Raw genomic sequence first — 17115 nt, 5'->3', positions numbered from 1 at the left:
ATTATAGCTCCACTTATACCTCATTAATGTGCCCATTATTGGAAAAAGCTTTAGAAGTCATCTACTCCAATTTCCCATCCAATTTAGAAATCTCTTATATGCCCGATATATAAAATAAGTGCAGACCTTTGTATTATAGTTATAGATTTATTTTTATCCCAATAGGCAGAAGTCATATTATTGTAATGTCATTTCTTATTGTAATTAAAACAAACATAATGTTGCAATCAAGCATGTAGAGTTCTAGATTTTATTTATATCCTAACTGCAATTCTCTAGAGTCCTCAGATTAACAGTATATACTTCCCCAAATAAACTCCCTTTTTTACTGTCACTTTGACACTTCTCTAAAATAATAATCAACTATGTTATCTACTTGCAAACTCTCACCCCATAAATTCCAATATATGTCCTGATTATTTTATATTTGTTCTTAGTAAGATTAGGGCTGTCTTGATCCATAGTAGCAGGATGTTATACTCTGAAATCAATATTTCTGTGTTTTGCCTTTAAAAGAAAAAAACATTTAGGAGGTAGGAAAAGGTTCTGATTGGTTTCTAATGTGAATAAAAGGTAACAAGAATTCAAGAGCTTTAATGCTGTAATCAAGATATCGTGCAGGTCATAAAGTATAACCTCTCACCTCAAACACATATTCTCCAGAACAAAGGTCTCAAAACTTACTTATAAATTATATACATGTACTACTGTACTAAAACATAACTATATAAAATACAAATTTTAAAAGGACAAGATAAAGATGAAATAACATTTAATCCTATAGTCAAGAGGGAATTCCTGGAGTTAATATAGTAAGAGTAAATATAATCAACCCTACACCACAGGAAAATCACTGGTAGCTATAGGAAAGATGAATTGGAGAAAGAAGTTAATTTAGGTCAGGAAAACAGTTAGGAAGCCATATCCAATCATCTTGTGATGAGAACCTGAACTAGAATGGTGGCTGTGTGAGAGGGATAAAAAGCAATATGAGAGATGCAGTTGTAAAAATCAAGGACCTTGGCAACTGAATGGATTTGTGAGATTGGAGGGAAAAAATTGATGCTGACATTGAGGTTATTCAAACCTAGATGACTGAAAGAAGCTGGAATTTTCATTGCCCACAATGTAAGAATTAGCCTTCAACAGGTTCCAGCTATTGTCTCTAGATATCCCCAGATGCCCAGATCCTAGTCAGAGAGGAATTGGGGAAGAAGTAGAATTTGCCCAATGGCACTTGCACAAGTGCTGTGGGTCACTACGTGGTGGTTAGTTTAAGTTATAATTGCCCTAAGGATTTGACACCTGCTTTTAAAAGGAGAGGGTTGAAAGAAAGCTTGTACTGTAGAGGGAAGAAATAGAATGGTGAGAGATTGGAGATAAGGGTAGGGTTATGTTGGAGACAAGCCTTCTGACCAACTATTAAAGGAGACACGAACTGTCTTCCCTTGAATTGGTAATGATTAACCCTTAGAATCAGATCACAGGTCCCCTAGGAGATCTCATGATCCCACTTTGAAGAAAACTGCAATGGAGCATTCTGGCAAGTTCTCCTTTCAACCTGAACTCTTTCAATGACTAGGAAGAACTGTATAGTTTTCTCAGTAATCCATTTCATTTGGAGGCAGCTCTGACAAGTGGGAAAGGTTTTGCTATTTAGAGGCAGCAAGGTGGCATAGGGGAGTGATGAGCCTAGAATTGAGGCTGAATTCAAATCCATCATCAAACATTTATTAGTTGTGTGACCTCTAGTAAACATTTAGCCTCTGTCTGCCTCGGTTTCCTCAACTAAAAAGTAGAGATAATAACAGGGTTGTTGTGAGAATCAAATGAGGTAATAATTATAAAGCACTTAGCATAGCGCTTGACATACCATAACGTTTATTCCTCCCTCTCTCCCAAATTGTAAAGTCAAAATTTCTACCCACTGATCTTGGGTATATAGAGAAACAAAGAATAAATAAATCTTCCAGACAATTGCATTTATAATATCTGAAGATAACCAAAGGGTCATCTTTGCTTGTAGATTTCCTCTTTCTTCCCCCATTAAGAAATACCATATTTAAATTTCTTGCCTTCCCTTCCACCTACCAAGTACATTGCATCCCAGCATCACTACTTAATAATTATATTTATTAAAACTCAACTTGCTATTTACAACTTTACACTATAAAAACTATAACTATAGTTTAATCATGCTAACAAGTATTTTCATGGAATATGACATCTTCTATTGGGTGCCACTTTGTGTGTATATGAAATATATATATATGTATATATATATATACACACACACATATATATATATGTACACACACAAAATCCACATACTAGTCATATCTTATTCTGCACCTAGAATTTATCTTTCTGTAAGGAAATGGGTAGCATGTTTCACTAATAGTATTCAAGAATCATGGTTGGTCATTGCAGGAATCAAAGTAATTAATTCTCCTAGTTGCTTTTCTGAACAAAGTTATTGTTATTTTAAAAACTATCTTCCCAGATTTGCCTGAAACCATCCCTTTTGTCATTTCTTATGATGCAACAATATTCTATTACTTTCACATACCATTACTTGTTCAGTCATTCTCCAATTGATTGGGCACCTCCTTAGTTTCCAGTTCTTTGACACTAGAAAAAGAGGGCAGCCATAATCTTTCAAAGAACAAATTTAAGAACAGATTTTGCAAAATCTTAAGTCATTCTCTCATATACAAAAGCTTTAGAATTCCAAAGAAAAACTAACTCTGCTTCAAAAATAATTCAAGTTTGAAAATAAAAAGTACCAAGTTGCAAACACCTCATTAGATTTTCAAGTACCAATAACAACTGTCTAAACCCAAAACCTAAATAAGAATAGGAAATAAATTAAGCACATTCAGGCATAGAAACTTTTTTACCTGTTTCATTTCCTTGCTCAGCCAGTTTGCCTCTCTTTAGGCAATAGGTACTCTCTCCCACCTTTCATCCAAGTTTGAACACCTGAGTGGCATAATCTACTGCAGAACTTTTGAGTTGAAGAGATCTACTAACCTCAGCTTCCCCATTAGAGAGGATTATAAGAATTGTGTGTTGACATTCTAGAAGCAGGGGCTGTGTTACCTAAATTTTGTATTTTCCTCAGCTCTTTAGCATAGTACTCCACAATTATATTCAGTGAACATTTTTTAGGTATCTACTTGATGTGAGGTATTGCTTAGTGTTTGATAAGTAAGTTTGTGCATCTAAGAAAAAGAAAGACTTATAATAAAATCTATACAAACAATATTTCATGGCTGGGTAACTGGTTGTGTAATCTCTAGTGTCCACTGGCATGGACAAACATTACATGAGTTATAAAAAATCATATCTAAACACACCTGGCAATTCCTCAAGCCCTCAACTCAAATGAGAACATGAAGACTTTTATTTCATTTTTAAAAAATAACTCACAGTTATATTTCATTTGATTTTCAAAATTATCATTATCCCCATTTTACAAAGAAACTGCAGTTTCACTGTGATGAAGTTTTTTTTAATTGTCATAATTTGACAGATCTAAATCACAAAACTACAACTTTCTGACTCCCAAGTCCAATTCGTTCTCCACTATGAGATGCTGGTGTATCTTGTAAATAGTCCCAAATTTCTGAAGGGCAGGGTATCATGACAAACATAGGATATGAGTTCAGGTGTTCCTGGTTAGAACAAAAGAAACACATTTGTAGACATTCACCCAAGAGTGATCTGAATATTTGACAAAATTTCTATAACCATATCTTATTTAGCTTTGGATCTCTGTGTCTAGCACGGTATTCTGTACATTGCAAATGCTTACTAAGTATTTGTTGAATTAAATTTATCTGATTTTGAATGAAAGGATCCTGTTGTTCCTTCTAGATCATAGATTTTTAAAAATTCAAACTAGAGCTTTAGGATGGTAAAGGTGTCCTACCTCTCTTCAATAAAGAATAGAGCACTATTAGGCCTACTTAATGCTTCTGTGGTTTTTACTCATCAGCAATGCCATCATTTAAAACAAGAAGTACTGTAATATATTCTGAGAATGGATTTCCATCTATGGTCTCTCATTTAGAGTAGAAGGGAACTCGACAAAATCATTCCTACAGCTGCCAGGCTTTGGAGTAATAGGAAAGCCATGGCTACAGGCGAGAACCAGGTGTGGTAAAACAAAGGGAACCGTCTGAGGTGACTGTTTACTGCAATGAAGTTCTTTTAATCATTTGATATCAAGGGTTGAATTTAAGTATAAGGAATGTTGCCTATATTGATAACAACTGATATTTAAATAGCAATTTAAAGTTTACAAAGTGCTTTACATACATTATTTAATATGTTCAACATTTCAAGTATTATTGAATCAGCAAGTATTTATTAAGAGCCCATTATGTGCCAGGCACAAAGAATAAAAATTTAAAAATCCCTTCTTCCATAACTCAAATTCCAATAAAAGAAAACAGCTACATATAAAAAGTACAAAGCATCAATATCCAGTTAATAAATACAAATATATACAAAACAGTTAAAAACTAGATAGTTGGGGAGGGGAATTTGCAGAATAAGCATTTATTTAACACCTACAATATGTCATGATAATGTGTTAAGTGTTTTACAAATACTATGGCATGAGAGAGAGCACTAGCTGTAGGAGAATACCCCATGTATAAAAGTAAATACTAATTATATACAAAGTAATACTAAATACTTCAAGAGGGAAAGTGCTAATAAATCCCTCAATTTAAAAAAAAAAAAATCCCATGAATTTCATTCTTAACTTTTAACATCCCCAACTTTCTCACTTCAAGATACTGAATCCCTAAGCCCTCCAAATGCTACAAATCTTCTTCTTCTTCTTTTTTTTTTTTTTTTTGTTTCAAGTCTTACAACGAATATTTGGAATTCATTTCCTAATTTCAACTTACTTCAGAACACTGTTCTATTTTGTTACTAGTGTTTTGCCTCAAGTGTACTTATTAGAAAATCTCCTACTCCTCCCTTCCCCCATAGCTTTAAAGAGAAAAAAAAAAATTCTACATTTCTAGCTTGATGGCTGAAAGACAAATTTCTCAATCTAATATTGAAGTAATTGTACTCTACTGGTTAATTTTATGACCATTCAAAAGCATAGAGGCAACTAAATGCACAGTGGATAGAGCAACAGCCCTGGATTCAGGTGGACTTCTACTCTTATGTGTATTTCTTAATGTTCCATCTGCATTTTTTATTTTCGTCTTTTTTTTTGTATCAATATTACTACCCAACTGTTCTCATCACCATCTCAAAGTAGTTCTCCACTATAAGAAAGAATCAAAATGAATCCACAAATTGACTTTGTCTGAAAATATGTCTCACTTTGCATCTTTATTTCACACTTTAGAGTTACAGAGAAGTAAAAATCAGTTATTTATTTTAAAGAATTAAAATGTTATATTAACAATTTAACAGACAATTTTAAAATTAAGCAAAGAAAATGCAAAACTATTTTTAACTGCAATTTCATATTATAGTTGAAGGAACAAGAAGCAGCTAGCAAGAAGAAATAAGGAAAAAAAAAAGCAGGAAAGAAATAGAAAAGGAAAAAAAATGCAAAGAGGGAACGGAACAACAATAAAGGACAAAACAGTTCAAAACTAAAGATGTTTTGAAAAAAAGCCTGCCTGTCAAAAATATCAGGGGAATTTTTTTTTAAACAATAATTATCAAAATTATTTGGTGTTGGTTAAAAAAAAAATTAAGTTGGTAAACGAATGAGATTAGGTACACAAAGCTTGGATACAATTGAATACACTAACATAATATTTAATAAAGCTAAAGAATGGAGTAAAGACTCATCAACGAGCAAAATTATGGAGAAAACTCTAAAACAATCTGATGGAAAATAGGTTTAGAGAAAACCACTCGTGATAAATATACCACAATAATCTCAAGTTGAAAAAATAATCTACATATAAAAGATTATATAAAACAAATTAGAGGACAAAAGACAGAGATAACTCTCTGCTATGGATAAGGGGCAAGTTGTCAACAAGAGCTAAAGTTAAATCACAGGAGAAAAAAAAAAGTACAATTCTTTTATGATTATGATAAATAAAATGATTATTACAAATAAAAACAATTATGGTTGTGACAATGGTTACAATAAAAGAGACACAGTGAACTAGAAAAAATATTTATAAGAAATTTCTCTGATAAGAGTCAGCTATGCATGACATACATGGAACTGATACAAATACTTAAGAACAAAAGCCAATCTCCAATAGATAAGTGATCAAAAAGAAAAAAAGACAAACTATTAACCACCACATTAAAAATATTACAACTAATATGAAATCCAAGTTAAGCACCTCAATAAAGCTTTACATCCATCATAATAGCAAAGATGACAAAACATGAAAAAGTACTATTGATGGTTATGGAAGGATATTCACTACATTAATACATTTTTGGTGAAGATGTGAGTTGGTCCAAATCTGGTGCAAAGTAATTTAAAACTATACCAAAAATCATTCTCAATCTATTGATACCACTGTGGTCATAGATCCCAAAGAGAGCAAAGAAAAGGAAGAAGCAGCACTTTTTGTTGCAGGAAAGAAATTGGAAATAAGTGATATATCAGTTGAGGAAGGCTGGATTATGGTATATGAATTTAACAGAACATTCTTGTGCCATAAAAAATTATGATTATGATGGACACAAGAGAAACTTGGAAAGGTTATTATATAATAAAGCAAGCAGAAACAGGAAAAAATATTTTATAATACTGGAGGAAAATAGCCTAGGAAAGACTTGGGGACTCTGCTCAATGCAATGTCTACTCACAAACCCAGAATCCTGGTAATAATAAAAGTAACATTTACATAGTGTTTACTATGTGCCAGGCACATGCTAAGCATTTTACAATTATTATCTTATTTGATCCTCAAAACTCTTAGAGACAGGTGCTATAACTAATCTAATTTTACAGATGAGAAAAGTTAGGCAGAAGTTAAGTGACTTGTCCAGGGCCAGATAGCCAATAAGTATCTGAGGCCATATCTGAACTCAGGTTTTCCTGACTTCACAAGTTCTATCCACTTTACTACCTAAAGAATCATATTTCCTACCTCTTTCTAAAGAAGTTATAGAATACAGGTGTAGAAAAAGATACTTTTTTTTTTTTCCAGACAGTCAATGTACAGGAAATTAAAGTTGATTTACTTAACTGTACTTATTACAAGATTTTAATCATTAGGAAGAAAGGATGGGGAAAGAAGTAGGTGGTGATAAAGAAGTCAAAAGCAATCAATCAATAAGTATATATTAAGCCCTATTATATGCCAAGCCCTATGCTAGGCTACTGGAGATAAAAGTACAAAGAAGAAACAATGCTTACTTTTGATGAACTTGTATTTCAATGAAGGAAAAAGAGGAAAAAAAAAAAAAAAAATATATATATATATATATATATATATATGTATATATATATATAATACATATGAAATAAAATATAAATCTAATAAAAAAGAAAAAAAACATACTAACTGAGGAGGCAATCTGTTAGAAGAAATAGGATGGAATGGGATGGCTTGAACAAGCAGAATAGACTTGGTAAAGACTAAGACTATTCCATCATGTGAGATGGATAGGTAAAGAAAAGAGAAAATGGAAGAAAGCATTTGACTGACAGAAGATGTGGGGTGATGAGAGAGTTCATGGCAAATAGTCCCAATTTTTTTCCTGTAAAGTATAAAGCACTGAAATATTTCTACACACCTCTCAGATTAGCTAAAATGACAGGAAAATATAATGATAAATGTTGGAAGGGATGTGGGAACACCAGGACATTAATATATTATTGGAAGAATTGTGAACTGATCCAACTATTCTGGAAAGCAATTTTTTCAAACTATGCCCAAAGGATTATCAAATTGTGCATACCCTTTGACCCTGTAGTGTCTCTACTGGGTCTGTATCCCAAAGAGATCATAAAAAAGGGGAAAGGACACATGTGTGAAAAAAATATTTGTAGTAGGTTTTTTTGCATTGGCAAGGAACTGGAAACTAAGTGGATGCCCATCAGTTGGGGAATGACTGAATAAGTTATGATATATGAACATAATGGAATATTATTGTTCTGCAAGAAATGATCAGCAGGATGATTTCAGAAAAAACCTAGGAAGACTTACATAAACTGATGTTAAGTGAAGTGAGTAGAGCCTAGAGAACATTGTACATAGCACCAACAAAATTATGTGATGATCAACTGTGAGAGGTTGGCTCTTTTTCAACAATGAGATGATTCAGGCCAATTTCAATAGACCTGTGATAGAGAGAGCCATCTACATCCAGCAAAATCTATGGGGACTGAATGTGGACCACAATTTTTTTTCACACATTTTCTGTTGTTTGCTTCCTTTTATTTTTTCTTTCTCTCTCTTTTTTTTTTCCTTTTTGATCTGATTTTTCTCGTGCAGCATGATAAATGTTTTATAAGAATTGAACATATTTAACCTATATTGGATTACTTGTTGTCTAGGGGAAGTGTGGGGAAGGGAGAAACTTTGGAACACAAGGTTTTGCAAGGATAAATATGGAAAACTATCTTTTCATGTATTTTGAAAATAATAAGATATTTAATAAAATATGAGGAAAGGACTTCCACTGAAAGAGTGGAAGGAGAGGGAACCAGAGGAAGTTTGAGAAGACATGAAAAGATTTGCTGTGAAGTATGGGACAGTGAATCAATAAAGGAGGTATAGTAGGATTACCTAGCATCAGTGAGGATCCAGTTGAGGCTGTATTACATAAATTTGTGGCATAGTCAATCAGAATAGTTGTATGATTTTCTCCACCTTCATTCAGCAGTCCAAATATAGAACTGTCTAAGAAAGGACAATACAGAGTTCAACTGGCAACAAAGGATCAAGATGAGGGAAAGAGGGAGATGAGCAAGGAGAGAATCAAGGGGCCAAGGGGTTTAAAGGTCATGAGGCAGACAAAATAGGGTTTTATAAAAGAAAGCACAGAGAGAGATGAAAAACCAATAGATTATTATCAGATAAGGAGATTTCAGAATTTTTGAATATGAAGATGGCATAAAATAGATATGTCAAATTGGGAATACTAGGGTTCCATGAAGTTTAAAAGAGTTTTAGACCAAATTGCACAGAATAAAAACCAAATTCCTTAGTCTAGCATTGAAGGTTCTCTATGTTTCCAAACCACCTTTTGGCTCTATATTCTAACTAGACCAGATTCATCATTGTCCCCATGTACCTCACTTACTTTCCTACTTCTGTACTTTTGTTCAAATGATTTCAAATGCCTGAAATAACTTCGTTTTATGACTACCTCCATCACCCATTTTTTAAAGGCCTAAGTCAAATATTACCTCCTCCATAAAATCTTCTCCCAACCTGTAAAATATTTTTTCATGATCTCAAAAATATTATGTGCTCCTTTTATAAACTTAATATATTTTAATGTATTATATTTATCTTTCTATATTTCTTATCCTTTTCTCCATCTGACCTCTACCTATATTGTACTTTAAGAGTGAGGACCTGTCTAATTGATCTTAACTGCCCCAGCAACACACCTGGGTGAATAATCTTTGTTGGAAGCATGAACTAAGAATCCAATTCAAAATAAGTGTTCAAAACTTTTTTCCTTCAGAATATTACTTTTTCTTAGCTATATAGCAGCATTCAGTGGCAGATGGGAATAAACAGCAAAAAATGATCGTGGAATAAAAAGAAAAGGTATTAATTGGTGGGAGGATAGTGTAATGGAGAGAGTGCTAGATTCAACTCCTGGGTTCAAATACCATTTCATATATAATTGAGCAAATCACTTTACATTATAAGTCTCAGTTTCCTCATCTGTAAAATGAAGGGGTTGAACTGATAACCTCTAAGGAACTTTCTAGTTCTAAATCTATGATTCTATGAACTTAAAAAAAATTATTGTTTATGGTTTATAAATTAAGGCTTTTCTACACTGGTCCAAATAGAGAACATTCCCACATGTAAACTACAACTCTTATTTAACATCTCTATGAATGTAAACAAATAGTAAAATACACACAGATACACAAAATCATGTAATATACCTACCTAACATATTTACTGAGGGAAAGGTTTTGCGCATTGCTTTCATTCAGGTAAAGAAAGATATTTTGTTCACTTTTGTCATCACTTGCATTGTCCCTTTACTACCAGTATAATTATAATCTCTACCCACTGCCCCCACCCCTCCTTAAGTTTTATAGAAACCAGACTCAGGGTATAAGTAGCAGCCTATATTAAGACCATTATGGCTCTTTTGCACTTAGAGGTCCTACTCTAATATAGGTCCTACTTCACTGCTTAATTGTGAAAATAACCTTGAATTTTTATAGACTATGTAAGCAGAACACAAGTTCTGACTGGATTTATGAACCCTGTAAAGTTTTTCAGTATCAACCAATGGACGGTACACCTGTTGTTATGTTTTATAAGGCTTAACATCAGTTTGGCAACAGGATGATGAATTGTCAGTCATAGCAATTCCCTACAAAAATCTAAATTGAGGAATTGGAGAGGAAAAGCTTTTCCAATGGAGGAAATATCCACATAAATGAAATTACAGATATTTAAAATACTGATATATGATATTTTTACAAATATGCTAGGAACTAAATTCCATATGTATCAAATTGAAAGTTATTTATAAGCAGCAGTTATCAAAACCATTTGGTATTGGCTAAGAAATAGACAAGTTGATCAGTGGAATAGGTTAGGTTCAAAGGACAAAACAGTCAATAACCTTAATAATCTAGTGTTTGACAAACCCCAAAACGCCAACTTTTGGGATAAAAACTCACTGTTTGACAAAAATTGCTGGGAAAATTGGAAATTAGTATGGCAGAAACTAGACATTGACACACACTTAACACCATACACCAAGATGAGGTCAAAATGGGTTCATGACCTAGGCATAAAAAAAATGAGATTATAACAAGGATACAAGGATAGTTTACCTCTCAGACCTGTGGAATAGGAAGGAATTTATGACCCAAGAAGAACTAGAAATCATTATTGATCACAAAATAGAACAATTTGATTATATCATATTGAAAAGTTTTTGTACAAACAAAACGAATGCAGACAAGATTAGAAGGGAAGCAATAAACTGGGAAAACATTTTTATAGTTAAAGGTTCTGATAAAGGCCTAATTTCCAAAATATATAGAGAATTAACTCTAATTTATAAGAAATCAAACCATTCTCCAATTGATAAATGGTCAAAGTATATGAACAGACAATTCTCAGATGAAGAAATTGAAACTATTTCTAGCCATATGAAAAGATGTTCCAAGTCATTTTTAATCAGAGAAATGCAAGTTAAAACAACTCTTGAGATACCACTACACATCTGTCAGATTGGCTAGAATGACAGGGAAAGATAATGCATGTTGGAGAGGTTGTGGGAAAACAGGGACGCTGATACATTGCTGGTGGAATTGTGAATAGATCCAGCCATTCTGGAGAATGATTTGGAACTATGTTCAAAAAGTTATCAGACTGTAATACCCTTTGACCCAGCAATGTTACTATTGGGCTTATATCCTAAAGAGATCTTAAAGAAGGGAAGGGAAGGGAACTGTATGTGCAAGAATGTTTGTGCCAGTCCTCTTTGCAGATATGTTTAAGGCTATGAGTGAATTCTCAAATATTTGTATCCAGCAAGAAACTGGAGACCTGAGACTGAAGCTCAGGAAAACCCTCAAATGCCAGGGATAGAGAATTGTTATCTATAGAGAAAAAGATAATTAAAGCCAGCGGAATAAATTCTCGGAAAGAGAAAGTATAGGAGAGTCTTTAGGCTAAATGAAATATTTAAATTCTTTAAGCTAAGTGGCATAATGGATAGAACATCGGACTTGGAGTAAGAAGAAAATTCAAATATGGCCTAAAACATTTTCTAGTGTGATCCTAGGCAAGTCATATAACCCGTTTGACCCAGTGTCCACATCTCTAAAATGGAAATAGGAACAGCATCTCACAGGGTTGTTGGGAAGATTAAATTAAATAATACTTCTGAAGCATTTTGCATACCCTAAGGCACTAAATAAATACTAAGTAAGAGGATCTTGATCATGATAATTTAACTCTCAGTAATAGGCATATAAATTTTAGGATTAGAAAGAGCTTCAAAGTTTATCTAATCATATTCCCTCATTTTTTCAGATAAAGAAACTGCAGTCCAGTGTTAAATAACTTAAACAGGTAGCAATGGGAGAGTCAGGGTTTTTACTCCAAAACCAACTTTCTCTCTGATATAATGCCTGTAGATCTACTTTCTGATTACCAATTCAGTTTCCCAACTACCTCAATACTAGAAAAGAGATCCCCAGAGTAATGTAAATGAAACTTTCAGTCACTTAAATAATGCATCGGCAAATTTATTAAATTGGTATTCTGGATCAAATCATCTGTTTTGGACAGTATAAGCCAATTATCTTAGACACCAATCAACTCTGGTGTGAAAAGAAGTTCTGGACTTACAGAATTATGAAACCATATCTCAAATTGTAGCAACCCCACTAACAAGCTGCACTTCAGAAGATAAGAGCTAATCATCCAGTTTGCCCTATCCAACAATGATTATCACAACATGAATCAGGAAGCTGCCCCTGAAGGTTTCTGGACAAAATTAGAAATACTTTACTCTGTAGGGAAATACTTGGAACTTAGCATGGTTGATAGAATAGAGAAATTAAAAGTTCATAGTACCCTACCGGACTGTAAACTTCACTGGGGCAAGGGCCACGTCAGATCTGTACTCTATTACTACTGTGTATACAGTACTTGCTCAATAAATCTCTACTGAATCGTAGAATCTTTAAAGACATGGCTAAAAGGAAACTACCATTATACTCCCAAAAATATTCTTGGTGTCATTGTCAGAGACAGAACAACAGCCTGATTTGAGTAGGGTGAGAATAAATGTTTTTAGACCTTTTTGTTGAGTTTGAGGTATTGAGGTGTTGAGATATATAGGATTTATTCAGACGGAGTTAGTGTCATGACATTACTTAAAACTGTAATACTCGCATTGTCAATGCACCATGCTACATCTAGAGTAAATAAGAAAAGTTCCCATTTCCTAGCCCTGACTTGTTCTGTTCCAAACCCTTCCAAAATAGTGTATGCTGAGGAATAGGATGTAATCTACTTGAAACTACAGAGTCAAAAAGGTCCTTAGGAGTAAGTTATCTGCCCCGTAGAATCTCAAAACTCAAAGCATTAGAAAGGGTCTGGAGAGGGGGGAAGAAAAGCACTAGAATAACGAAATGTGAGGGTCTTTGGGGAACAAAAAAAGGAGTTATCTCTCCCCGGCCCATGTAGAAATCCTTTCTAGAACACTTCTCAGAAGCAGTCACCCCATCTCTGTCTGAGCAGTTCCTAACCAGGTGACAAGCTCGCTACTTCTCCAGCCCTGTAACTACTTTTGGACAGCTCCCGTTGTAAGGGCTGTAAAATTTTAAACCTCTGGTCTCAGTTCCGACCTCTCTCCAGCAAAGTCAACTGTGTGAGTCTTCAAGCGGTGGAAGGAAGGCCAACTTACCAGTGTGCCCGTGTTCCGGATGTCCGGGCAGCCTCTTTTGAAGTCTGAACTATCTCCCTCCAAGGAGCTGGCTGCGAGTTACCCACAAACCCCGGGCGGAGCCAGCCCGAGAAAGACCCCACGGACAGCTCCGGATAAAAGAGCTCGGACAACAAGCCCTCCACGCACTTTTACGAGTTGCCACCAGATACCCCCGCCCCAAACTAAGAAGCGACTCCCGCCCCCTACCCCGTTCCTCGGCTTGGCCCTCTCGAAAATGAGGGAGTATCCAGGCTAGGGCCCTGAGACCAGCAAGCTACCCTGACCCAGCCCCTCCCTTGGAGCTCCCTAGGGACCCTGAGGGAGTCGGGGGTTGGGGGGAGAGCGTCCGCCTTCCCGGCAGGGGGGACAAGCCATCAGCCCCAGACGCTCCCAGGTCTCGGGGCGGACCGACCTCCGGGCAGCCCTGAAAAGACTGGCCCAGCGGCGCCGGGGGTTCCAGGTTCCCACAGGACCCCGCAGCCCGGAGCTGATCCCCGATTCACTGGTCCTTAGAGCGTGCGCTCCTCAGACACCTCCCTGGAGCCCCGTCGGCTCAGGGAGGGCCGCCCTCCGGAAGACCGGACGGGCGCCACAGGAGTCACTGAAGAAGGTGGCTCTCGCGGAAGGCGGCGGAGCTGCCCGCCTCCCTCCGCCCCCACCCGGGGCGGCCGCCGCGGGTCACTCACCGAAAGGACGCTCATGCGGATTGGGGTCTCCAGCAGACACGCCATCTTGATCCTTCCCACCGGGTTGGGGTTAAGGATAGGGATGGCGTCGGCACTTTCGACCGCGGCCTTCCTACGTCGCTACTAACCGTTGTCATTAGTGGAAAGTCTGGCGAGGGAAAGATGCACGCCGCTACGGGGGCAGCTGTGGCTCCGGGAAGGATATTCGATTAGGAAAAGAAAAAGAAAGGGGAGCTGGTTAACGAATCAGCTGATAGGAAACAGACATTAATCTTAGTTGGGGGCGTTGAGATGGGAGGAAGAGGCGGTGTTCAGCAGTTGACGCATGCGCGTAAGGGGAATTGCCCTCGTGCAAACCCTCCGCCTGGGCGGGACTAGGTCTTTGCACGTTGAATGGGAGCCCTCTAGAGGATGAGAATTAATGGAGCGTATTTTATGCTCCTTTAAAAGAAAACTTTTCTTCGATTTGGAATTGTCAGGAATCTCGTCCAGCGCCTTCAATTTACAAATGACGAAATGGAGGTACACACAGATTGGAGTTTGTTCTAGGTCACCCAGGTAGTAAATAGCGATCCCATCGTAGGTTCTTGGAGGCCCCCTCGAGACTCTTCCCTTTATGTGTGGAGCTCTAAGATTTGTAGGGCGCTACAAGTCATGTGACTAAGCCGAGATCATTTCATTATTTCGTATCTAACCCCTAAGGCTCGTGCCCCATATTAAAAGTGAAGTTAAACAATTGTGGTAATTATGTAATTCATAATAAATTATGTATTTCAGCACAAAAAAATCCGAAGTAAGAATTGACCCTAGATGAATGTGTGAAGGTGTGGCTATATTGCTTGAAACTGCACCAAGACTCCCAAGACTGCAGCTTCTGAGATTAAAAACTCAGTATTTGTGACTGCTGGAAAACTACAAAATAGCATGGGAGAAACTAGGCATGGACCAACATCTCACACTTACATCAAGAAAAGATGAAAATGGGTACATGATTTACACATAAAGGATGATACCATCGGATAGTCTCCCTATCAGAACCATGAAGAAGGATTTATAAAGGTAGACAAGGGATATAAAACAGCATAAAATGAATAATTTTTTGTTACATTAAATTAAAAAGGTTTATCACAGTGAAAACAGAAATTTGGCAAAGAAATTAAAGCCATCTATAGTCATATGAAAAAATTAGCTATTGCTTAGAGAAATGCAATAAAAATGCAAATTTTAAAAAAAGATGTGAGCTACCACCTCATATCTATCAGATTGGCAAATAGGACAAAAAGGAAAAAATGAGGGCTGTTGGTAGGAATGTGGGAAAAAGCGTAGACTCATGCATTGTTGGTGGAATTTTGAAGTAATTCAATCATTCTGGTGAGCAATTTGGAACTATTCCCAAAAGACTATGAAACTCTCCATGCCAACAACATCACTGATATTCAGTGTGTGTGGATGCATACAGTTTACTTTTAGTTCCAATTCTCTCTCTTCTCCTACCCCCTCTCCTCATTTAGAAGACAAGGACTATGATACCTATTAAACATATTAAGACTGATGCAGTTTCTACATCTATTTAAAGGATGAGAGATTTTTGGCTGTTCTGTTTCTTCCTACAATCTTCTGAGATTACCTTTCATTAGATTGCTTGCTGTTCTAGAGAGAGGAGGGGGGAAGAGAATGAGGAAAATTTGGAACATAGTTTTACAAAGGCATGTGTTGAAAACTGTCTTTGAATGTATTTGAAAAAATAAAATACTACTAAAAAACAAAAAAAAAAAAAATAAAATTAAAAACACTATAAGTACCATGCATTCATAGCTACATGGTTGCCTGAGTAGAATTAAGATGGATAAAGCAGCTGCCCTTCTCCTATGCAATAGGCTTATAAATATTCTTCATCACTTATTCATTTTTTTTTTGGAAGTACAATAAAGCCAATAGGAAATAGACAATACCTGTGCATGTTCTAAATCTGGTGTAGAGTCCTTCCACTATATGCCATTTTGCATTTCTGGAAACAGATTTGCCAAGCTTCCATTTTGATTATCAAAAGGCAGAGTATGTTGTACATACTCAAGTCTCTTTTCTATATTTTATATATGCATAGTTTTTTGCATGTTATCTTACCCATTGGAATGTAACTTCCTTTGGATAGGAAATTTTTTTAAACTCCAGCTCCTAGCACAATATCTGGCACATAATAAACACATATATAAATACTTTTTTACTGATTTTTAATTGGACAAAAGGTATTCTTCATCTACTTTAATTTTTCTGTAAGGTAGTTAAATATTCTTCTGAATGATTATGGATCTCCTTTTAGAAGGGTTTGCAAAGATTCATAATTTCACATAATTAGTATTAAGTAATTTGCAAATAGGAACATTTAGAAGCTTTACATCATTTATATGGAAACATTTTCATTTGGACTCTGGTGAACATTTTCCATGATAATGGCAAATATTATTAAACTATGTCTCCTTATTTTAAGCCACACTTGAAATTAATCATCAGAGGATCAAAGACATTCTTTTCTTACCTTAGTATTTTAATTAAATGTAACCAAGCTGTGGTTGCTGTTCATCCTTCATTCTCAAGAAGAACCAAAATGTGACAAAGTATAGTAAATTTGTAAATAAATTTCACAATTTTTTACATTGTAATTTTTTTTCAATATTGCTTTACTGAAATGTTTAGCATTGTGTTTACAAGATTTGATACAAATTCTTTAGTTTCAAATAATGAAGCAACACTTGTATTACATTGGATATTAATTATAGTATTGATAAACAGTTCACCTTTCTAAGTCTAGCTTTGAGTA

The 17115-nt window shown here is 35.5% G+C and overlaps 1 protein-coding gene across 5 annotated transcripts in view; it reads right to left on the bottom strand.

The window, feature by feature from the left end:
- ARMC8 (armadillo repeat containing 8) overlaps nucleotides 1-14630 on the bottom strand; it is a 111921-nt gene extending 97291 nt beyond the window's left edge. For 2 of the 5 annotated variants that reach the window (XM_074301625.1, XM_074301629.1), the window contains exon 1: nucleotides 14298-14630. In XM_074301625.1, the coding sequence (XP_074157726.1) occupies nucleotides 14298-14342 (45 nt within the window). In that variant the 5' untranslated portion in view covers nucleotides 14343-14630. Of the gene's footprint in view, nucleotides 1-2569; nucleotides 2632-13590 lie in introns of all 5 variants that reach the window. The other 3 variants (XM_074301626.1, XM_074301627.1, XM_074301628.1) reach the window with 3 other exon arrangements.
- Between the last annotated feature and the right edge of the window lie 2485 nt (nucleotides 14631-17115).

The sequence above is a fragment of the Sminthopsis crassicaudata genome, chromosome 3 (genome assembly GCF_048593235.1).
Source record: "Sminthopsis crassicaudata isolate SCR6 chromosome 3, ASM4859323v1, whole genome shotgun sequence".
NCBI lineage: Eukaryota > Metazoa > Chordata > Mammalia > Dasyuromorphia > Dasyuridae > Sminthopsis > Sminthopsis crassicaudata.
The sequence above is the reverse complement of the archived record's forward strand: the minus strand, read 5'-3'. Positions and strand labels throughout refer to the sequence as shown.